Consider the following 23,272-nt stretch of genomic DNA (forward strand, 5'->3'; position numbering starts at 1 on the left):
GGGGGGGGGGGGGGGTGGGGGGGGGGGGGGGTGGGGGGGGGGGGGGGTGGGGGGGGGGGGGGGTGGGGGGGGGGGGGGGTGGGGGGGGGGGGGGGTGGGGGGGGGGGGGGGTGGGGGGGGGGGGGGGTGGGGGGGGGGGGGGGTGGGGGGGGGGGGGGGTGGGGGGGGGGGGGGGTGGGGGGGGGGGGGGGTGGGGGGGGGGGGGGGTGGGGGGGGGGGGGGGTGGGGGGGGGGGGGGGTGGGGGGGGGGGGGGGTGGGGGGGGGGGGGGGTGGGGGGGGGGGGGGGTGGGGGGGGGGGGGGGTGGGGGGGGGGGGGGGTGGGGGGGGGGGGGGGTGGGGGGGGGGGGGGGTGGGGGGGGGGGGGGGTGGGGGGGGGGGGGGGTGGGGGGGGGGGGGGGTGGGGGGGGGGGGGGGTGGGGGGGGGGGGGGGTGGGGGGGGGGGGGGGTGGGGGGGGGGGGGGGTGGGGGGGGGGGGGGGTGGGGGGGGGGGGGGGTGGGGGGGGGGGGGGGTGGGGGGGGGGGGGGGTGGGGGGGGGGGGGGGTGGGGGGGGGGGGGGGTGGGGGGGGGGGGGGGTGGGGGGGGGGGGGGGTGGGGGGGGGGGGGGGTGGGGGGGGGGGGGGGTGGGGGGGGGGGGGGGTGGGGGGGGGGGGGGGTGGGGGGGGGGGGGGGTGGGGGGGGGGGGGGGTGGGGGGGGGGGGGGGTGGGGGGGGGGGGGGGTGGGGGGGGGGGGGGGTGGGGGGGGGGGGGGGTGGGGGGGGGGGGGGGTGGGGGGGGGGGGGGGTGGGGGGGGGGGGGGGTGGGGGGGGGGGGGGGTGGGGGGGGGGGGGGGTGGGGGGGGGGGGGGGTGGGGGGGGGGGGGGGTGGGGGGGGGGGGGGGTGGGGGGGGGGGGGGGTGGGGGGGGGGGGGGGTGGGGGGGGGGGGGGGTGGGGGGGGGGGGGGGTGGGGGGGGGGGGGGGTGGGGGGGGGGGGGGGTGGGGGGGGGGGGGGGTGGGGGGGGGGGGGGGTGGGGGGGGGGGGGGGTGGGGGGGGGGGGGGGTGGGGGGGGGGGGGGGTGGGGGGGGGGGGGGGTGGGGGGGGGGGGGGGTGGGGGGGGGGGGGGGTGGGGGGGGGGGGGGGTGGGGGGGGGGGGGGGTGGGGGGGGGGGGGGGTGGGGGGGGGGGGGGGTGGGGGGGGGGGGGGGTGGGGGGGGGGGGGGGTGGGGGGGGGGGGGGGTGGGGGGGGGGGGGGGTGGGGGGGGGGGGGGGTGGGGGGGGGGGGGGGTGGGGGGGGGGGGGGGTGGGGGGGGGGGGGGGTGGGGGGGGGGGGGGGTGGGGGGGGGGGGGGGTGGGGGGGGGGGGGGGTGGGGGGGGGGGGGGGTGGGGGGGGGGGGGGGTGGGGGGGGGGGGGGGTGGGGGGGGGGGGGGGTGGGGGGGGGGGGGGGTGGGGGGGGGGGGGGGTGGGGGGGGGGGGGGGTGGGGGGGGGGGGGGGTGGGGGGGGGGGGGGGTGGGGGGGGGGGGGGGTGGGGGGGGGGGGGGGTGGGGGGGGGGGGGGGTGGGGGGGGGGGGGGGTGGGGGGGGGGGGGGGTGGGGGGGGGGGGGGGTGGGGGGGGGGGGGGGTGGGGGGGGGGGGGGGTGGGGGGGGGGGGGGGTGGGGGGGGGGGGGGGTGGGGGGGGGGGGGGGTGGGGGGGGGGGGGGGTGGGGGGGGGGGGGGGTGGGGGGGGGGGGGGGTGGGGGGGGGGGGGGGTGGGGGGGGGGGGGGGTGGGGGGGGGGGGGGGTGGGGGGGGGGGGGGGTGGGGGGGGGGGGGGGTGGGGGGGGGGGGGGGTGGGGGGGGGGGGGGGTGGGGGGGGGGGGGGGTGGGGGGGGGGGGGGGTGGGGGGGGGGGGGGGTGGGGGGGGGGGGGGGTGGGGGGGGGGGGGGGTGGGGGGGGGGGGGGGTGGGGGGGGGGGGGGGTGGGGGGGGGGGGGGGTGGGGGGGGGGGGGGGTGGGGGGGGGGGGGGGTGGGGGGGGGGGGGGGTGGGGGGGGGGGGGGGTGGGGGGGGGGGGGGGTGGGGGGGGGGGGGGGTGGGGGGGGGGGGGGGTGGGGGGGGGGGGGGGTGGGGGGGGGGGGGGGTGGGGGGGGGGGGGGGTGGGGGGGGGGGGGGGTGGGGGGGGGGGGGGGTGGGGGGGGGGGGGGGTGGGGGGGGGGGGGGGTGGGGGGGGGGGGGGGTGGGGGGGGGGGGGGGTGGGGGGGGGGGGGGGTGGGGGGGGGGGGGGGTGGGGGGGGGGGGGGGTGGGGGGGGGGGGGGGTGGGGGGGGGGGGGGGTGGGGGGGGGGGGGGGTGGGGGGGGGGGGGGGTGGGGGGGGGGGGGGGTGGGGGGGGGGGGGGGTGGGGGGGGGGGGGGGTGGGGGGGGGGGGGGGTGGGGGGGGGGGGGGGTGGGGGGGGGGGGGGGTGGGGGGGGGGGGGGGTGGGGGGGGGGGGGGGTGGGGGGGGGGGGGGGTGGGGGGGGGGGGGGGTGGGGGGGGGGGGGGGTGGGGGGGGGGGGGGGTGGGGGGGGGGGGGGGTGGGGGGGGGGGGGGGTGGGGGGGGGGGGGGGTGGGGGGGGGGGGGGGTGGGGGGGGGGGGGGGTGGGGGGGGGGGGGGGTGGGGGGGGGGGGGGGTGGGGGGGGGGGGGGGTGGGGGGGGGGGGGGGTGGGGGGGGGGGGGGGTGGGGGGGGGGGGGGGTGGGGGGGGGGGGGGGTGGGGGGGGGGGGGGGTGGGGGGGGGGGGGGGTGGGGGGGGGGGGGGGTGGGGGGGGGGGGGGGTGGGGGGGGGGGGGGGTGGGGGGGGGGGGGGGTGGGGGGGGGGGGGGGTGGGGGGGGGGGGGGGTGGGGGGGGGGGGGGGTGGGGGGGGGGGGGGGTGGGGGGGGGGGGGGGTGGGGGGGGGGGGGGGTGGGGGGGGGGGGGGGTGGGGGGGGGGGGGGGTGGGGGGGGGGGGGGGTGGGGGGGGGGGGGGGTGGGGGGGGGGGGGGGTGGGGGGGGGGGGGGGTGGGGGGGGGGGGGGGTGGGGGGGGGGGGGGGTGGGGGGGGGGGGGGGTGGGGGGGGGGGGGGGTGGGGGGGGGGGGGGGTGGGGGGGGGGGGGGGTGGGGGGGGGGGGGGGTGGGGGGGGGGGGGGGTGGGGGGGGGGGGGGGTGGGGGGGGGGGGGGGTGGGGGGGGGGGGGGGTGGGGGGGGGGGGGGGTGGGGGGGGGGGGGGGTGGGGGGGGGGGGGGGTGGGGGGGGGGGGGGGTGGGGGGGGGGGGGGGTGGGGGGGGGGGGGGGTGGGGGGGGGGGGGGGTGGGGGGGGGGGGGGGTGGGGGGGGGGGGGGGTGGGGGGGGGGGGGGGTGGGGGGGGGGGGGGGTGGGGGGGGGGGGGGGTGGGGGGGGGGGGGGGTGGGGGGGGGGGGGGGTGGGGGGGGGGGGGGGTGGGGGGGGGGGGGGGTGGGGGGGGGGGGGGGTGGGGGGGGGGGGGGGTGGGGGGGGGGGGGGGTGGGGGGGGGGGGGGGTGGGGGGGGGGGGGGGTGGGGGGGGGGGGGGGTGGGGGGGGGGGGGGGTGGGGGGGGGGGGGGGTGGGGGGGGGGGGGGGTGGGGGGGGGGGGGGGTGGGGGGGGGGGGGGGTGGGGGGGGGGGGGGGTGGGGGGGGGGGGGGGTGGGGGGGGGGGGGGGTGGGGGGGGGGGGGGGTGGGGGGGGGGGGGGGTGGGGGGGGGGGGGGGTGGGGGGGGGGGGGGGTGGGGGGGGGGGGGGGTGGGGGGGGGGGGGGGTGGGGGGGGGGGGGGGTGGGGGGGGGGGGGGGTGGGGGGGGGGGGGGGTGGGGGGGGGGGGGGGTGGGGGGGGGGGGGGGTGGGGGGGGGGGGGGGTGGGGGGGGGGGGGGGTGGGGGGGGGGGGGGGTGGGGGGGGGGGGGGGTGGGGGGGGGGGGGGGTGGGGGGGGGGGGGGGTGGGGGGGGGGGGGGGTGGGGGGGGGGGGGGGTGGGGGGGGGGGGGGGTGGGGGGGGGGGGGGGTGGGGGGGGGGGGGGGTGGGGGGGGGGGGGGGTGGGGGGGGGGGGGGGTGGGGGGGGGGGGGGGTGGGGGGGGGGGGGGGTGGGGGGGGGGGGGGGTGGGGGGGGGGGGGGGTGGGGGGGGGGGGGGGTGGGGGGGGGGGGGGGTGGGGGGGGGGGGGGGTGGGGGGGGGGGGGGGTGGGGGGGGGGGGGGGTGGGGGGGGGGGGGGGTGGGGGGGGGGGGGGGTGGGGGGGGGGGGGGGTGGGGGGGGGGGGGGGTGGGGGGGGGGGGGGGTGGGGGGGGGGGGGGGTGGGGGGGGGGGGGGGTGGGGGGGGGGGGGGGTGGGGGGGGGGGGGGGTGGGGGGGGGGGGGGGTGGGGGGGGGGGGGGGTGGGGGGGGGGGGGGGTGGGGGGGGGGGGGGGTGGGGGGGGGGGGGGGTGGGGGGGGGGGGGGGTGGGGGGGGGGGGGGGTGGGGGGGGGGGGGGGTGGGGGGGGGGGGGGGTGGGGGGGGGGGGGGGTGGGGGGGGGGGGGGGTGGGGGGGGGGGGGGGTGGGGGGGGGGGGGGGTGGGGGGGGGGGGGGGTGGGGGGGGGGGGGGGTGGGGGGGGGGGGGGGTGGGGGGGGGGGGGGGTGGGGGGGGGGGGGGGTGGGGGGGGGGGGGGGTGGGGGGGGGGGGGGGTGGGGGGGGGGGGGGGTGGGGGGGGGGGGGGGTGGGGGGGGGGGGGGGTGGGGGGGGGGGGGGGTGGGGGGGGGGGGGGGTGGGGGGGGGGGGGGGTGGGGGGGGGGGGGGGTGGGGGGGGGGGGGGGTGGGGGGGGGGGGGGGTGGGGGGGGGGGGGGGTGGGGGGGGGGGGGGGTGGGGGGGGGGGGGGGTGGGGGGGGGGGGGGGTGGGGGGGGGGGGGGGTGGGGGGGGGGGGGGGTGGGGGGGGGGGGGGGTGGGGGGGGGGGGGGGTGGGGGGGGGGGGGGGTGGGGGGGGGGGGGGGTGGGGGGGGGGGGGGGTGGGGGGGGGGGGGGGTGGGGGGGGGGGGGGGTGGGGGGGGGGGGGGGTGGGGGGGGGGGGGGGTGGGGGGGGGGGGGGGTGGGGGGGGGGGGGGGTGGGGGGGGGGGGGGGTGGGGGGGGGGGGGGGTGGGGGGGGGGGGGGGTGGGGGGGGGGGGGGGTGGGGGGGGGGGGGGGTGGGGGGGGGGGGGGGTGGGGGGGGGGGGGGGTGGGGGGGGGGGGGGGTGGGGGGGGGGGGGGGTGGGGGGGGGGGGGGGTGGGGGGGGGGGGGGGTGGGGGGGGGGGGGGGTGGGGGGGGGGGGGGGTGGGGGGGGGGGGGGGTGGGGGGGGGGGGGGGTGGGGGGGGGGGGGGGTGGGGGGGGGGGGGGGTGGGGGGGGGGGGGGGTGGGGGGGGGGGGGGGTGGGGGGGGGGGGGGGTGGGGGGGGGGGGGGGTGGGGGGGGGGGGGGGTGGGGGGGGGGGGGGGTGGGGGGGGGGGGGGGTGGGGGGGGGGGGGGGTGGGGGGGGGGGGGGGTGGGGGGGGGGGGGGGTGGGGGGGGGGGGGGGTGGGGGGGGGGGGGGGTGGGGGGGGGGGGGGGTGGGGGGGGGGGGGGGTGGGGGGGGGGGGGGGTGGGGGGGGGGGGGGGTGGGGGGGGGGGGGGGTGGGGGGGGGGGGGGGTGGGGGGGGGGGGGGGTGGGGGGGGGGGGGGGTGGGGGGGGGGGGGGGTGGGGGGGGGGGGGGGTGGGGGGGGGGGGGGGTGGGGGGGGGGGGGGGTGGGGGGGGGGGGGGGTGGGGGGGGGGGGGGGTGGGGGGGGGGGGGGGTGGGGGGGGGGGGGGGTGGGGGGGGGGGGGGGTGGGGGGGGGGGGGGGTGGGGGGGGGGGGGGGTGGGGGGGGGGGGGGGTGGGGGGGGGGGGGGGTGGGGGGGGGGGGGGGTGGGGGGGGGGGGGGGTGGGGGGGGGGGGGGGTGGGGGGGGGGGGGGGTGGGGGGGGGGGGGGGTGGGGGGGGGGGGGGGTGGGGGGGGGGGGGGGTGGGGGGGGGGGGGGGTGGGGGGGGGGGGGGGTGGGGGGGGGGGGGGGTGGGGGGGGGGGGGGGTGGGGGGGGGGGGGGGTGGGGGGGGGGGGGGGTGGGGGGGGGGGGGGGTGGGGGGGGGGGGGGGTGGGGGGGGGGGGGGGTGGGGGGGGGGGGGGGTGGGGGGGGGGGGGGGTGGGGGGGGGGGGGGGTGGGGGGGGGGGGGGGTGGGGGGGGGGGGGGGTGGGGGGGGGGGGGGGTGGGGGGGGGGGGGGGTGGGGGGGGGGGGGGGTGGGGGGGGGGGGGGGTGGGGGGGGGGGGGGGTGGGGGGGGGGGGGGGTGGGGGGGGGGGGGGGTGGGGGGGGGGGGGGGTGGGGGGGGGGGGGGGTGGGGGGGGGGGGGGGTGGGGGGGGGGGGGGGTGGGGGGGGGGGGGGGTGGGGGGGGGGGGGGGTGGGGGGGGGGGGGGGTGGGGGGGGGGGGGGGTGGGGGGGGGGGGGGGTGGGGGGGGGGGGGGGTGGGGGGGGGGGGGGGTGGGGGGGGGGGGGGGTGGGGGGGGGGGGGGGTGGGGGGGGGGGGGGGTGGGGGGGGGGGGGGGTGGGGGGGGGGGGGGGTGGGGGGGGGGGGGGGTGGGGGGGGGGGGGGGTGGGGGGGGGGGGGGGTGGGGGGGGGGGGGGGTGGGGGGGGGGGGGGGTGGGGGGGGGGGGGGGTGGGGGGGGGGGGGGGTGGGGGGGGGGGGGGGTGGGGGGGGGGGGGGGTGGGGGGGGGGGGGGGTGGGGGGGGGGGGGGGTGGGGGGGGGGGGGGGTGGGGGGGGGGGGGGGTGGGGGGGGGGGGGGGTGGGGGGGGGGGGGGGTGGGGGGGGGGGGGGGTGGGGGGGGGGGGGGGTGGGGGGGGGGGGGGGTGGGGGGGGGGGGGGGTGGGGGGGGGGGGGGGTGGGGGGGGGGGGGGGTGGGGGGGGGGGGGGGTGGGGGGGGGGGGGGGTGGGGGGGGGGGGGGGTGGGGGGGGGGGGGGGTGGGGGGGGGGGGGGGTGGGGGGGGGGGGGGGTGGGGGGGGGGGGGGGTGGGGGGGGGGGGGGGTGGGGGGGGGGGGGGGTGGGGGGGGGGGGGGGTGGGGGGGGGGGGGGGTGGGGGGGGGGGGGGGTGGGGGGGGGGGGGGGTGGGGGGGGGGGGGGGTGGGGGGGGGGGGGGGTGGGGGGGGGGGGGGGTGGGGGGGGGGGGGGGTGGGGGGGGGGGGGGGTGGGGGGGGGGGGGGGTGGGGGGGGGGGGGGGTGGGGGGGGGGGGGGGTGGGGGGGGGGGGGGGTGGGGGGGGGGGGGGGTGGGGGGGGGGGGGGGTGGGGGGGGGGGGGGGTGGGGGGGGGGGGGGGTGGGGGGGGGGGGGGGTGGGGGGGGGGGGGGGTGGGGGGGGGGGGGGGTGGGGGGGGGGGGGGGTGGGGGGGGGGGGGGGTGGGGGGGGGGGGGGGTGGGGGGGGGGGGGGGTGGGGGGGGGGGGGGGTGGGGGGGGGGGGGGGTGGGGGGGGGGGGGGGTGGGGGGGGGGGGGGGTGGGGGGGGGGGGGGGTGGGGGGGGGGGGGGGTGGGGGGGGGGGGGGGTGGGGGGGGGGGGGGGTGGGGGGGGGGGGGGGTGGGGGGGGGGGGGGGTGGGGGGGGGGGGGGGTGGGGGGGGGGGGGGGTGGGGGGGGGGGGGGGTGGGGGGGGGGGGGGGTGGGGGGGGGGGGGGGTGGGGGGGGGGGGGGGTGGGGGGGGGGGGGGGTGGGGGGGGGGGGGGGTGGGGGGGGGGGGGGGTGGGGGGGGGGGGGGGTGGGGGGGGGGGGGGGTGGGGGGGGGGGGGGGTGGGGGGGGGGGGGGGTGGGGGGGGGGGGGGGTGGGGGGGGGGGGGGGTGGGGGGGGGGGGGGGTGGGGGGGGGGGGGGGTGGGGGGGGGGGGGGGTGGGGGGGGGGGGGGGTGGGGGGGGGGGGGGGTGGGGGGGGGGGGGGGTGGGGGGGGGGGGGGGTGGGGGGGGGGGGGGGTGGGGGGGGGGGGGGGTGGGGGGGGGGGGGGGTGGGGGGGGGGGGGGGTGGGGGGGGGGGGGGGTGGGGGGGGGGGGGGGTGGGGGGGGGGGGGGGTGGGGGGGGGGGGGGGTGGGGGGGGGGGGGGGTGGGGGGGGGGGGGGGTGGGGGGGGGGGGGGGTGGGGGGGGGGGGGGGTGGGGGGGGGGGGGGGTGGGGGGGGGGGGGGGTGGGGGGGGGGGGGGGTGGGGGGGGGGGGGGGTGGGGGGGGGGGGGGGTGGGGGGGGGGGGGGGTGGGGGGGGGGGGGGGTGGGGGGGGGGGGGGGTGGGGGGGGGGGGGGGTGGGGGGGGGGGGGGGTGGGGGGGGGGGGGGGTGGGGGGGGGGGGGGGTGGGGGGGGGGGGGGGTGGGGGGGGGGGGGGGTGGGGGGGGGGGGGGGTGGGGGGGGGGGGGGGTGGGGGGGGGGGGGGGTGGGGGGGGGGGGGGGTGGGGGGGGGGGGGGGTGGGGGGGGGGGGGGGTGGGGGGGGGGGGGGGTGGGGGGGGGGGGGGGTGGGGGGGGGGGGGGGTGGGGGGGGGGGGGGGTGGGGGGGGGGGGGGGTGGGGGGGGGGGGGGGTGGGGGGGGGGGGGGGTGGGGGGGGGGGGGGGTGGGGGGGGGGGGGGGTGGGGGGGGGGGGGGGTGGGGGGGGGGGGGGGTGGGGGGGGGGGGGGGTGGGGGGGGGGGGGGGTGGGGGGGGGGGGGGGTGGGGGGGGGGGGGGGTGGGGGGGGGGGGGGGTGGGGGGGGGGGGGGGTGGGGGGGGGGGGGGGTGGGGGGGGGGGGGGGTGGGGGGGGGGGGGGGTGGGGGGGGGGGGGGGTGGGGGGGGGGGGGGGTGGGGGGGGGGGGGGGTGGGGGGGGGGGGGGGTGGGGGGGGGGGGGGGTGGGGGGGGGGGGGGGTGGGGGGGGGGGGGGGTGGGGGGGGGGGGGGGTGGGGGGGGGGGGGGGTGGGGGGGGGGGGGGGTGGGGGGGGGGGGGGGTGGGGGGGGGGGGGGGTGGGGGGGGGGGGGGGTGGGGGGGGGGGGGGGTGGGGGGGGGGGGGGGTGGGGGGGGGGGGGGGTGGGGGGGGGGGGGGGTGGGGGGGGGGGGGGGTGGGGGGGGGGGGGGGTGGGGGGGGGGGGGGGTGGGGGGGGGGGGGGGTGGGGGGGGGGGGGGGTGGGGGGGGGGGGGGGTGGGGGGGGGGGGGGGTGGGGGGGGGGGGGGGTGGGGGGGGGGGGGGGTGGGGGGGGGGGGGGGTGGGGGGGGGGGGGGGTGGGGGGGGGGGGGGGTGGGGGGGGGGGGGGGTGGGGGGGGGGGGGGGTGGGGGGGGGGGGGGGTGGGGGGGGGGGGGGGTGGGGGGGGGGGGGGGTGGGGGGGGGGGGGGGTGGGGGGGGGGGGGGGTGGGGGGGGGGGGGGGTGGGGGGGGGGGGGGGTGGGGGGGGGGGGGGGTGGGGGGGGGGGGGGGTGGGGGGGGGGGGGGGTGGGGGGGGGGGGGGGTGGGGGGGGGGGGGGGTGGGGGGGGGGGGGGGTGGGGGGGGGGGGGGGTGGGGGGGGGGGGGGGTGGGGGGGGGGGGGGGTGGGGGGGGGGGGGGGTGGGGGGGGGGGGGGGTGGGGGGGGGGGGGGGTGGGGGGGGGGGGGGGTGGGGGGGGGGGGGGGTGGGGGGGGGGGGGGGTGGGGGGGGGGGGGGGTGGGGGGGGGGGGGGGTGGGGGGGGGGGGGGGTGGGGGGGGGGGGGGGTGGGGGGGGGGGGGGGTGGGGGGGGGGGGGGGTGGGGGGGGGGGGGGGTGGGGGGGGGGGGGGGTGGGGGGGGGGGGGGGTGGGGGGGGGGGGGGGTGGGGGGGGGGGGGGGTGGGGGGGGGGGGGGGTGGGGGGGGGGGGGGGTGGGGGGGGGGGGGGGTGGGGGGGGGGGGGGGTGGGGGGGGGGGGGGGTGGGGGGGGGGGGGGGTGGGGGGGGGGGGGGGTGGGGGGGGGGGGGGGTGGGGGGGGGGGGGGGTGGGGGGGGGGGGGGGTGGGGGGGGGGGGGGGTGGGGGGGGGGGGGGGTGGGGGGGGGGGGGGGTGGGGGGGGGGGGGGGTGGGGGGGGGGGGGGGTGGGGGGGGGGGGGGGTGGGGGGGGGGGGGGGTGGGGGGGGGGGGGGGTGGGGGGGGGGGGGGGTGGGGGGGGGGGGGGGTGGGGGGGGGGGGGGGTGGGGGGGGGGGGGGGTGGGGGGGGGGGGGGGTGGGGGGGGGGGGGGGTGGGGGGGGGGGGGGGTGGGGGGGGGGGGGGGTGGGGGGGGGGGGGGGTGGGGGGGGGGGGGGGTGGGGGGGGGGGGGGGTGGGGGGGGGGGGGGGTGGGGGGGGGGGGGGGTGGGGGGGGGGGGGGGTGGGGGGGGGGGGGGGTGGGGGGGGGGGGGGGTGGGGGGGGGGGGGGGTGGGGGGGGGGGGGGGTGGGGGGGGGGGGGGGTGGGGGGGGGGGGGGGTGGGGGGGGGGGGGGGTGGGGGGGGGGGGGGGTGGGGGGGGGGGGGGGTGGGGGGGGGGGGGGGTGGGGGGGGGGGGGGGTGGGGGGGGGGGGGGGTGGGGGGGGGGGGGGGTGGGGGGGGGGGGGGGTGGGGGGGGGGGGGGGTGGGGGGGGGGGGGGGTGGGGGGGGGGGGGGGTGGGGGGGGGGGGGGGTGGGGGGGGGGGGGGGTGGGGGGGGGGGGGGGTGGGGGGGGGGGGGGGTGGGGGGGGGGGGGGGTGGGGGGGGGGGGGGGTGGGGGGGGGGGGGGGTGGGGGGGGGGGGGGGTGGGGGGGGGGGGGGGTGGGGGGGGGGGGGGGTGGGGGGGGGGGGGGGTGGGGGGGGGGGGGGGTGGGGGGGGGGGGGGGTGGGGGGGGGGGGGGGTGGGGGGGGGGGGGGGTGGGGGGGGGGGGGGGTGGGGGGGGGGGGGGGTGGGGGGGGGGGGGGGTGGGGGGGGGGGGGGGTGGGGGGGGGGGGGGGTGGGGGGGGGGGGGGGTGGGGGGGGGGGGGGGTGGGGGGGGGGGGGGGTGGGGGGGGGGGGGGGTGGGGGGGGGGGGGGGTGGGGGGGGGGGGGGGTGGGGGGGGGGGGGGGTGGGGGGGGGGGGGGGTGGGGGGGGGGGGGGGTGGGGGGGGGGGGGGGTGGGGGGGGGGGGGGGTGGGGGGGGGGGGGGGTGGGGGGGGGGGGGGGTGGGGGGGGGGGGGGGTGGGGGGGGGGGGGGGTGGGGGGGGGGGGGGGTGGGGGGGGGGGGGGGTGGGGGGGGGGGGGGGTGGGGGGGGGGGGGGGTGGGGGGGGGGGGGGGTGGGGGGGGGGGGGGGTGGGGGGGGGGGGGGGTGGGGGGGGGGGGGGGTGGGGGGGGGGGGGGGTGGGGGGGGGGGGGGGTGGGGGGGGGGGGGGGTGGGGGGGGGGGGGGGTGGGGGGGGGGGGGGGTGGGGGGGGGGGGGGGTGGGGGGGGGGGGGGGTGGGGGGGGGGGGGGGTGGGGGGGGGGGGGGGTGGGGGGGGGGGGGGGTGGGGGGGGGGGGGGGTGGGGGGGGGGGGGGGTGGGGGGGGGGGGGGGTGGGGGGGGGGGGGGGTGGGGGGGGGGGGGGGTGGGGGGGGGGGGGGGTGGGGGGGGGGGGGGGTGGGGGGGGGGGGGGGTGGGGGGGGGGGGGGGTGGGGGGGGGGGGGGGTGGGGGGGGGGGGGGGTGGGGGGGGGGGGGGGTGGGGGGGGGGGGGGGTGGGGGGGGGGGGGGGTGGGGGGGGGGGGGGGTGGGGGGGGGGGGGGGTGGGGGGGGGGGGGGGTGGGGGGGGGGGGGGGTGGGGGGGGGGGGGGGTGGGGGGGGGGGGGGGTGGGGGGGGGGGGGGGTGGGGGGGGGGGGGGGTGGGGGGGGGGGGGGGTGGGGGGGGGGGGGGGTGGGGGGGGGGGGGGGTGGGGGGGGGGGGGGGTGGGGGGGGGGGGGGGTGGGGGGGGGGGGGGGTGGGGGGGGGGGGGGGTGGGGGGGGGGGGGGGTGGGGGGGGGGGGGGGTGGGGGGGGGGGGGGGTGGGGGGGGGGGGGGGTGGGGGGGGGGGGGGGTGGGGGGGGGGGGGGGTGGGGGGGGGGGGGGGTGGGGGGGGGGGGGGGTGGGGGGGGGGGGGGGTGGGGGGGGGGGGGGGTGGGGGGGGGGGGGGGTGGGGGGGGGGGGGGGTGGGGGGGGGGGGGGGTGGGGGGGGGGGGGGGTGGGGGGGGGGGGGGGTGGGGGGGGGGGGGGGTGGGGGGGGGGGGGGGTGGGGGGGGGGGGGGGTGGGGGGGGGGGGGGGTGGGGGGGGGGGGGGGTGGGGGGGGGGGGGGGTGGGGGGGGGGGGGGGTGGGGGGGGGGGGGGGTGGGGGGGGGGGGGGGTGGGGGGGGGGGGGGGTGGGGGGGGGGGGGGGTGGGGGGGGGGGGGGGTGGGGGGGGGGGGGGGTGGGGGGGGGGGGGGGTGGGGGGGGGGGGGGGTGGGGGGGGGGGGGGGTGGGGGGGGGGGGGGGTGGGGGGGGGGGGGGGTGGGGGGGGGGGGGGGTGGGGGGGGGGGGGGGTGGGGGGGGGGGGGGGTGGGGGGGGGGGGGGGTGGGGGGGGGGGGGGGTGGGGGGGGGGGGGGGTGGGGGGGGGGGGGGGTGGGGGGGGGGGGGGGTGGGGGGGGGGGGGGGTGGGGGGGGGGGGGGGTGGGGGGGGGGGGGGGTGGGGGGGGGGGGGGGTGGGGGGGGGGGGGGGTGGGGGGGGGGGGGGGTGGGGGGGGGGGGGGGTGGGGGGGGGGGGGGGTGGGGGGGGGGGGGGGTGGGGGGGGGGGGGGGTGGGGGGGGGGGGGGGTGGGGGGGGGGGGGGGTGGGGGGGGGGGGGGGTGGGGGGGGGGGGGGGTGGGGGGGGGGGGGGGTGGGGGGGGGGGGGGGTGGGGGGGGGGGGGGGTGGGGGGGGGGGGGGGTGGGGGGGGGGGGGGGTGGGGGGGGGGGGGGGTGGGGGGGGGGGGGGGTGGGGGGGGGGGGGGGTGGGGGGGGGGGGGGGTGGGGGGGGGGGGGGGTGGGGGGGGGGGGGGGTGGGGGGGGGGGGGGGTGGGGGGGGGGGGGGGTGGGGGGGGGGGGGGGTGGGGGGGGGGGGGGGTGGGGGGGGGGGGGGGTGGGGGGGGGGGGGGGTGGGGGGGGGGGGGGGTGGGGGGGGGGGGGGGTGGGGGGGGGGGGGGGTGGGGGGGGGGGGGGGTGGGGGGGGGGGGGGGTGGGGGGGGGGGGGGGTGGGGGGGGGGGGGGGTGGGGGGGGGGGGGGGTGGGGGGGGGGGGGGGTGGGGGGGGGGGGGGGTGGGGGGGGGGGGGGGTGGGGGGGGGGGGGGGTGGGGGGGGGGGGGGGTGGGGGGGGGGGGGGGTGGGGGGGGGGGGGGGTGGGGGGGGGGGGGGGTGGGGGGGGGGGGGGGTGGGGGGGGGGGGGGGTGGGGGGGGGGGGGGGTGGGGGGGGGGGGGGGTGGGGGGGGGGGGGGGTGGGGGGGGGGGGGGGTGGGGGGGGGGGGGGGTGGGGGGGGGGGGGGGTGGGGGGGGGGGGGGGTGGGGGGGGGGGGGGGTGGGGGGGGGGGGGGGTGGGGGGGGGGGGGGGTGGGGGGGGGGGGGGGTGGGGGGGGGGGGGGGTGGGGGGGGGGGGGGGTGGGGGTGGGGGGGGGGGGGGGGGGGGGGGGGGGGTGGGGGGGGGGGGGGGTGGGGGTGCGTGGCAGCCTGCGCCTGCGTGCATTCGTTTCCCGCCCAAGGACCGGCGGAGCAGCTGCATCCTTGCCACAGCCCCGCCCAGGAATGCCCGGCCACGCCCCCATCGTGCCCCGCCCAGTCCCATTGGCGCTACGCCACAGTTTGAATCCCACCACCATGGGAACCTGTTACTAAAATTTTTGGATCCCACCACTGTGACTCCCCCACCCTTAACGGGAATAAACAAACACATCTCGCAACGCAGGTTGGGGAGGGTGGAGAAGGCTTCCGGTACTGGAAGAAACAAATAATTCTACACGTCTACACATCTTCACTTTGCTTTTTCCAGGCCTTCTGCCAACAGGTAAGCCCATTTCTGTGCAGGTGAAGGGCTCCCCGTAACCCTGGTTACCACCTGGATGGAAGACCTTCAAGGAACACCAGGGCTGTGATGCGGAGCCAGACAATGGTGGTTTGATGGGGGGAAACTGCTCTTAAATCGCAGCTGAGTTTTGGTGACTCCATAAGGTTTTTGAGGCAAGAGACTAACAGGTGGTTTGCCACTGCCTGCCGCCACATTGGACTTCCTTGGTGGACTCTCCTCCTAGGACAAACCATGGCCAACCTGCCTTAGCTTCCAAGATCTGCCAAGACCGGGCTCTCCTGGGGCATCAACATCCGGATAAGCCCCTTTCAAGTGAGTACAAGCGTTTGAAAAGCCCTCCGATTCCTTGTTACAGTAAAACAGAGCCATGTTTGAATTTTGATCCAGCCTTCCTCTGAACAGCTTAAGGTAGCATGTGTGGTTCGTCCGTGCTTAACTTCTCACCCCCTCCCGCCCACAACAAGTCGATGCTGCACGATGCTAAATCAAAAGCATTATTTTTTGTTTAGTAACCAAGGTAATTCGATTTACACGGCTGCCTCCGTCGCTGTCCTCCGGCCTGAGAAACGATTTCGCGTCGGAGAGGAAAAACAGAAGCCTCGCGGAAAACAATCAAATCTAATTAGAGGCAGCATCCGGATTAATATTTTCGGGGATGCCTGTACAAATTGCAACCACCTTGTGTTTCTGCAGCGTCCTCTCTTTGCAAACATCCTCCTCTGCCTCTTCTTAAGAACATAAGAACATAAGAACAAGCCAGCTGGATGAGACCAGAATCCATCTAGTCCAGCTCTCTGCTACTCGCAGTGGCCCACCAGGTGCCTTTGGGAGCTCACAGGCAGGAGGTGAAAGCAAGGGCCTTAAGAACATAAGAACAAGCCAGCTGGATCAGACCAGAGTCCATCTAGTCCAGCACTCTGCTACTCGCAGGGGCCCACCAGGTGCCTTTGGGAGCTCACAGGCAGGAGGTGAAAGCAAGGGCCTTAAGAACATAAGAACAAGCCAGCTGGATCAGACCAGAGTCCATCTAGTCCAGCACTCTGCTACTCGCAGTGGCCCACCAGGTGCCTTTGGGAGCTCACAGGCAGGAGGTGAAAGCAAGGGCCTTAAGAACATAAGAACAAGCCAGCTGGATCAGACCAGAGTCCATCTAGTCCAGCACTCTGCTACTCGCAGTGGCCCACCAGGTGCCTTTGGGAGCTCACAGGCAGGAGGTGAAAGCAAGGGCCTTAAGAACATAAGAACAAGCCAGCTGGATCAGACCAGAGTCCATCTAGTCCAGCACTCTGCTACTCGCAGTGGCCCACCAGGTGCCTTTGGGAGCTCACAGGCAGGAGGTGAAAGCAAGGGCCTTAAGAACATAAGAACAAGCCAGCTGGATGAGACCAGAATCCATCTAGTCCAGCTCTCTGCTACTCGCAGTGGCCCACCAGGTGCCTTTGGGAGCTCACAGGCAGGAGGTGAAAGCAAGGGCCTTAAGAACATAAGAACAAGCCAGCTGGATCAGACCAGAGTCCATCTAGTCCAGCACTCTGCTACTCGCAGGGGCCCACCAGGTGCCTTTGGGAGCTCACAGGCAGGAGGTGAAAGCAAGGGCCTTAAGAACATAAGAACAAGCCAGCTGGATGAGACCAGAATCCATCTAGTCCAGCTAGATGGGGGCAGATAGAAGAGATAGAAAAAGTGGCCCACCAGGTGACTTTGGGAGCTCCCATGCGGGATGTGAAAGCAATGGCCTTCTGCGGCTGTTGCTCCCGAGCACCTGGTCTACTAAGGTATTTGCAACGTCAGATCAAGGAGGATCAAGATTGGTAGCCATAAATCGACTTCTCCTCCATAAATCTATCCTTTTCAAAGCTATCCAGGTGAGTGGCCATCACCACCTCCTGTGGCAGCATATTCCAAACACCAATCACACGTTGCGTGAAGAAGTGTTCCCTTTTATTAGTCCTTATTCATCCCCCCAGCATTTTCAATGGATGCCCCCTGGTTCTAGTATTGTGTGTGAGAGAGAAAAATTTCTCTCTGTCAACATTTTCTATCCCATGCATAATTTTATAGACGTCAATCATATCTCCCCTCAGACGTCTCCTCTCCAAACTAAAGAGTCCCAAACGCTGCAGCCTCTCCTCATAAGGAAGGTGCTCCAGTCCCTCAATCATCCTCGTTGCCCTTCTCTGCACTTTTTCTATCTCTTCGATATCCTTTTTGAGATGCGGCGACCAGAACTGGACACAGTACTCCAAGTGCGGTCGCACCACTGCTTTATATAAGGGCATGACAATCCTTGCAGTTTTATTATCAACTCCTTTCCTAATGATCCCCAGCATAGAGTTTGCCTTTTTCACAGCTGCCATGCATTGAGTTGACATTCCCATGGAACTATCAACTAAGACCCCCAAATCCCTTTCCTGGTCTGTGACTGATAGCACTGACCCCTGTAGCGTGTATGTGAAGTTTGGATTTTTTGCCCCTATGTGCATCACTTTACATTTTGCTACATTGAACTGCATTTGCCACTTCTGAGCCCACTCACCTAATTTATCAATTCTTAACACTTTGTGTTTTCAGGAATCCTTTGCATCAATCCCAGGCCTCCAGGAACCAATTTTCTGTGCAAATTAGGCCTCGACAGCCACGTAACCAAATACCTGAAGGAAATCTGAACGCTGTGTTCTTCACACACACTCCTCTATCCCATAATATAGGATCTGACAAAGACAGGTACCCGAGGCCTGAACGCAGAGACCGGCAGTCTCTGGCCCCTCACGAGAGTGGCGTAAACACAGTGTGGCAGGTGGGGGAAGAAAAGGTCATCAGCGCTGTCGTTTCGCATCTGCGCCGTTTCTAAAATATGATTTCCAATTAGTAAACAGCACTAATCTCTTTGCCGTCTCAAGGGAGGCTGTCACTCAGACAGCCTCAAAACCTTCGCTTCTGCTAGAAAAGAGATTCCTCCAGGCTAACTGCACCGTTGTCTTCTAACTTGATCCTGACCGAGAACGTGCGCGTATGCGTTTCTTAGCCCAAGAACTGGTGTCACTCACGGATCGCTTCTCAGAAGGGCCCCCGAAGTCTTTCTTACAAGCAGTGTTCCCATGAGATTTAATTAGCCCCAAACCTGATACGATGAGCAATGGAATTAATCACCTGATAAACTGAAGCGGTTAGTAATAACTGTAATTTAGACCAGACCTGCCTCAGCAAAGATTGTCATGCCCTTATATAAAGCAGTGGTGCGACCGCACTTGGAGTACTGTGTCCAGTTCTGGTCGCCGCATCTCAAAAAGGATATTGAGGAGATAGAAAAAGTGCAGAGAAGGGCAACGAGGATGATTGAGGGACTGGAGCACCTTCCTTATGAGGAGAGGCTGCAGCGTTTGGGACTCTTTAGTTTGGAGAGGAGACGGCTGAGGGGGGATATGATTGAAGACTATAAAATTATGCATGGGGTAGAAAATGTTGACAGAGAGAAATTGTTCTCTCTTTCTCACAATACTAGAACCAGGGGGCATCCATTGAAAATGCTGGGGGGAAGAATTAGGACTAATAAAAGGAAACACTTCTTCACACAACGTGTGATTGGTGTTTGGAATATGCTGCCACAGGAGGTGGTGATGGCCACTAACCTGGATAGCTTTAAAAGGGGCTTGGACAGATTTATGGAGGAGAAGTCGATCTATGGCTCCCAATCTTGATCCTCCTTGATCTGAGATTGCAAATGCCTTAGCAGACCAGGTGCTCGGGAGCAGCAGCAGCAGAAGGCCCTTGCTTTCACATCCTGCAGGTGAGCTCCCAAAGGCACCTGGTGGGCCACTGCGAGTAGCAGAGAGCTGGACTAGATGGACTCTGGTCTGATCCAGCAGGCATGTTCTTATGTGTTCCTGCATTGCAGGGGGTTGGACATGATGGCCCTTGGGGTCTCTTCCAACTCTATGGTTCTATGATTCACACAACACAGGCTATTCTGGTATTTTTATGCTATAATAACCATGCTCCTTCTGAGTAGGGATGCCAACTCCCCCCTGACAACTGGCAGGGGGCTAGGAGGCTTTCTGAGTGGTAGGAGCCCTCAGTAGCCATGCACTGACATCACTTCCTGTGTGCACCAGAACTGACATCAGTGCATTGCTGGTTGACATTTGGGCAGAACTCTATGGTTTATGCCCAAACATCGAAGCATTCCTAGCCATGTCCTGACCCAACTTCCAGATCTGCGGGGAGTGACTTCCGCGTGTTAAGCTGTTGCTGATCCCCCAATTCTGGTACCATTTTCCTTCTATTGGGCAGCTAAGCAACAGCAGGGCGAGCTCGCTGCAGATGGAGAATTCAGCAAGGGCTCGGAAACCCTAACTTCCGAGTGACTTGGCCACATCGAAAACGCAAGAGGCGAAAGATTATAATAATCCAGCCGGAGAAATGAAATCTGGAGCACGGTTTCCTTCCTGCCTCTCGCTTAAAAGTGTTGTGCTGATGCAGTGGGCCCAATTATTTCTCTGCAGTCAGAGAAAGGCCGCCGTTCACATATGCTAAAATGAGCAAAGAAACCACCGAAGGAAGGGAAGAGCCATCTTGTCCAGCCTTGCCCCCAGAGGCGTTCCTCCCATTGGGCAAAGTGGGCAGTTGCCCAGGGCACCACCTTGTGGGCGGTACCAAAAATGCAGGTAGGATTTTTTTTTTTGAATTTTCAGTGTTTTTTTCTGTTTTTGGCTTGCAGGGGTCGCAGGTTTTAGGCTAGCAGCACCAAAATTTCAGGGATCTTTCATGAGACTATGCTAATGATATCACCCAGGTTTGGTGATGTTTGGTTTAGGGAATCCAAAGTTATGGACTCCCATAGGGAGTGTCCCCATCCCCCATTGTTTCCAATGGGAGCTAATAGGAGATGGGGGCTACACCTTTGAGGGTCCATAACTTTGGACCCCCTGAACCAAACTTCACCAAACCTGGGTGGTATCATCAGTAGGGGCTCATGAAGATACTCTGAAATTTTGGTGCTGCTATCCTAATCATTGCACCCCTGACAGCAGGCACACCCTAAAAATTTCCCCAGATTCTCCTTTTAAATCCACCCCCTTCCTGCCAATGCTTGTTTTCTTTCTTTTATTCTTTCAATGCCTAATAAAGGTTGTTGTTCTTGTTGTGGGGGGGGCATCAAACTCAGGGTATGCCCAGGGATCCAGTTTGCCTAGGTACGCCACTGCTTGCCCCGACAATTATAAGGTCCGACTTTGTCCTGAGAAAGTATAACACTCCTCCGACCAGATGAAAAAGCGTGAATCTGACTCTACCAGCCCTAATAATTAAGAATTAATCAAACTGCAATTTAAATTAGAGCAATTAAATGATCGTTAAATTGTCATTTCATAATTGTAGCTAGGGAGCGAGTGGTTAACTATGTTTACATTTCTCATAGAGGAAATCGGGAACCCTCCTTTCCTCCTTACAGGGTAGTTTTTGTGAATATTCTTAGTTGTGGGTGTTTGTCGTTTTAAAAGTTCTAATGAAAAGTTATGTAAAAAAAGGGGGGGGGGCAAATTGCCCATGGGAAATTGCCCTACGGGTGGGGTGCGAGCTTGTAACTCAGACCTGCTCCGTAATATATTCGGATGAATGGGTCTCAGAACTGAGATCCGCTAAAATGTAACTTCTCTCCACACAAGTAATGCTTGGGCTCCAACTGCTGGAATGGACCATATCTCTATAATCATAGAGTTGAAAGAGACCCCAAAGGCCATCAAGTCCAACCCCCTGCAATGCAGGATCACACAATCAAAGCACTCCTGACAGATGGCCATCCAGCCTCTCTTTAAAAACCTTCAAAGAAGGAGACCCTACCACAATCCAAGGTAGTACGTTCCACTTTGAACAGCCCTGACTGCCAGGAAGTTTCCCCTGATGTTCAGGTGGAATCTCTTCTCCTTCACTTTGAACCCATGACTCCTGGACCTGGTTTCTGGAGCAGCAGAAGACAAGCTTGCTCCCTCACCAACATGACACCCCTTCAAATATCTCAACATAGCTATCATGTCACCTCTTAACCTTCTCTTCACCAAACTAAACATCCCCAGCTCCCTAAATCTCTCCTCATAGGGCATGGACTCCAGACCTTTGACCATTTTGGTTGCCCTCCTCTGGACCCGTTCCAGCTTGTCAATATCCTTCTTGAACTGTGGTTCCCAATTGGCCATGCTGACAGGGGCTGATGGGAATTGTAGTCCATAACATCTGGAGTGCCAAAGGTTCGCCACCACTGTCCTAGATCCTTTGATACCAATGCAAGGACAAAGAAAGGCAAGTTGCTACCCAATTTCCACACAACCTGTGGGTGGAGGAACGCTGCCTCTTCATCTTTCCGAGGCAAACCCTGGGCGGATTTTGTCCAAGCAGTCTGGGTTTACCACCCCTGACTCCAAGTTACAGCGAGACAGGATGACACTTTCATAAGAATTAAGAGCAGATCGTCCGTCCGTTGTCTTCCTCCTTCTAAATATGCAGCGTAAAACGATTGGAATTTATACATTTTTAGCAGATGACTTTTAACAAACCCAGAGACGGCAGAATGTGAAAAACGCCGGCTAATTTATTAATTGCTCGCCGGAGCCTTTCGGCGGGCATTAAGCGTTATGTTTCTCAAACTCCAGCGGCAGCTCAATTTAATTAGGGCTCATCGTTCAAGTCCCGCCGCAACTCCCGTTTCTGCAGCTCCTCTTCCCAGCTCCGATTCGCCAGCGAGCAAATTACCTAATTTGATAAGGCAATCCGTCTGGAAATGACAGAAGCGTATTAAGGAAAACTCTAAAATCTCCTTGTCTTTAATACATCTTCATCTTGGCATTTCGGAATGTCGAGTCGACGTTTTTTTTTATTCTCGCGGGGAGCTTCTCCCCCTCCTTTTAATTGAGGATTGTACCGGAACATCCTCCAAGATGCTGCTAACATCTCCTTTGTGAAAGAAGTGTGCTATACAGCAAAACTAAAGAATATCTCGTCGAAGGCTTTCACGGCCGGAATCACTGGGGTGCTGTGTGGTTTCCGGGCTGTGTGGCCGTGTTCTAGCAGCATTCTCTCCTGACGTTTCGCCTGCATCTGTGGCTGGCATCTTCAGAGGAACCACCAAGCGCAGACACGTATCAAAGAACACGAAAGGCACTGCAGACTATTTCAGCCAGAAAAATCAGCAATAGCAGAACACATGATAAACCAACCTGGACATAGAATATTATTTGAAAAAAACAGAAATTCTGGACCACTCTGAAAGCCACTACGTCAGACTACACAGAGAAGCCCTTGAAATCCATAAGCACATGGACAATTTTAATAGAAAGGAAGAAACTGTGAAAATGAACAGAACTTGGCTGCCAGTGTTGAGTCAAGACAGTGTCTAACCAGCTCCACGCAAACACAGGATGACTATAGACAAAGGAAACAAAGGCCAGGATACTTCTATTCAGATGCTCCCACCAGTGACCTTGCTATCTCCATTGTTACTCCCATGCTATAGACTTCATTGTTACTCATATTTCTATTCAGATGGCCTCAACTATTGACCTGGTTGTCTTCTTTGTTACTCACAGACAATGTTTCTTCACCCACCCTGGGCACTCCAACAGGTTTATATACTCCACTTGCTTTCCCAACATCAGATCCTCTGAAGATGCCAGCCACAGATGCAGGCGAAACGTCAGGAGAGAATGCTGCTAGAACACGGCCATACAGCCCGGAAACCACACAGCACTCAAGAATATCTCGTTTAAAGCTATGATAGTTTCTTACAGGGCAAAACTGAAATAAACAGGTTTTTTCAGAGGACTGTAGCATGGGTGCCCAGTCACGTTAACAGTTTATTTATTTTATTTTATTTTTGAACTTCTATCCTGCCAATCCCCCGGAGGGCTTGAGCTGTATCAGATGTGATCAATCCACTTTGGGAAAGCTCCGGGTCAAAGAAACTAGTGTATCCAGATTATATTCCAGAGAGTGATGTAGTGGTTAAGAGCAGGTGGATTCTACTCTGGAGAACTGGGTTTGATTCCCCACTCCTTCACCTGAGTGGCAGAGGCTTATCTGGTGAACCAGATGTGTTTCCGCACTCCTCCATTCCTGCTGGGTGATCTTGGGCTAGTCACAGTTTTCTCTGAACTCTCTCAGCCCCACCTACCGCACCAGGTGTCTGTTGTGGGGAGAGGAAGGGAAAGGAGTTTGGGAGCCCCCTTGAGTCTCCTTACGGGAGAGAAAGGTGGGGTATAAATCCAAACTCTTCTTCTACTTTTTTCCCAATCATCTGATGTGAGGTACGGCAGAGGAATTCAGACATATTCCTCTGCCACGAGTGCATTCCCCTCCTCCTGTTGGTACATTATATGAAAAAAGTCAGAGTGCAAAAAACAACAACATGAAAAAATGCCAAAAGGGTCACAGTGCCTAGTGGGTTGAGTCAAGACAAGGAGCGAGCCATTTTTGCTGGTGGATCTACAGCTTGAGGGACCAAAAAGGCCTGGTGACATACAACACTTTTACAACTGACGGCCTGGATTCCTTAGGCGTAGAGAGAGCAGCAGTGGCTGTAGGAGGTTAAGAGCTCGTGTATCTAATCTGGAGGAACCGGGTTTGATTCCCAGCTCTGCCGCCTGAGCTGTGGAGGCTTATCTGGGGAATTCAGATTAGCCTGTACACTCCCACACACGCCAGCTGGGTGACCTTGGGCTAGTCACAGCTTCTCAGAGCTCTCTCAGGCCCACCTACCTCACAGGGTGTATGTTGTGAGGGGGGAAGGGCAAGGAGATTGTCAGCCCCTTTGAGTCTCCTGCAGGAGAGAAAGGGGGGATATAAATCCAAACTCTTCTTCTCCCTTCTTTGCACACCTCGAAGAAACTTTTGCTTCCTTGTAGGATGAAAAACAGTTTTTTGAAGTCTGTGTCAGCTTTCTCGACCTCCTCGGCCCATCTGCTCCCCGTCGTCATCTCGGTCCTTCTGCCAGGATTTGCACGAATCCCAGCAGTTCAAAACAGCAAGCGCCAAATGAGCTCGGCGACCAAACGCAGGACTAATTGGTCCCGAGTGTTCGGCTCGGTCCAGCGGGCCAACAGATCCCTGAAAAACAGCGTCGAGGTAACCAAGGACAGCCTGACGGCATCTTCTAATTTCGCACGGGGGTCTCCCGAGGAATGGGATCAGGCGAGCGTGTTCCTGAGGCAGTTGCTCAACGGAAACCAGACACAATGTGTTTTGCAACAACAGGGCTGATGCGGTATATCATCCACAGAAAACACGCAACGGACTTCTGCTGGAGGAAGGGAAGGAGCTTGTAAGCC

General features: G+C 74.9%; 1 protein-coding gene across 1 annotated transcript in view; it reads right to left on the bottom strand.

The window, feature by feature from the left end:
* ENTREP2 (endosomal transmembrane epsin interactor 2) overlaps nt 1-22,921 on the bottom strand; it is an 82,953-nt gene extending 60,032 nt beyond the window's left edge. The window contains exon 1 of the mRNA XM_048519713.1: nt 22,823-22,921. Coding sequence (XP_048375670.1) covers nt 22,823-22,921 — 99 coding nt within the window. The remainder of the gene's footprint in view (nt 1-22,822) is intronic.
* Between the last annotated feature and the right edge of the window lie 351 nt (nt 22,922-23,272).

The sequence above is a fragment of the Sphaerodactylus townsendi genome, linkage group LG17 (assembly GCF_021028975.2).
Source record: "Sphaerodactylus townsendi isolate TG3544 linkage group LG17, MPM_Stown_v2.3, whole genome shotgun sequence".
NCBI classification, from domain to species: domain Eukaryota; kingdom Metazoa; phylum Chordata; class Lepidosauria; order Squamata; family Sphaerodactylidae; genus Sphaerodactylus; species Sphaerodactylus townsendi.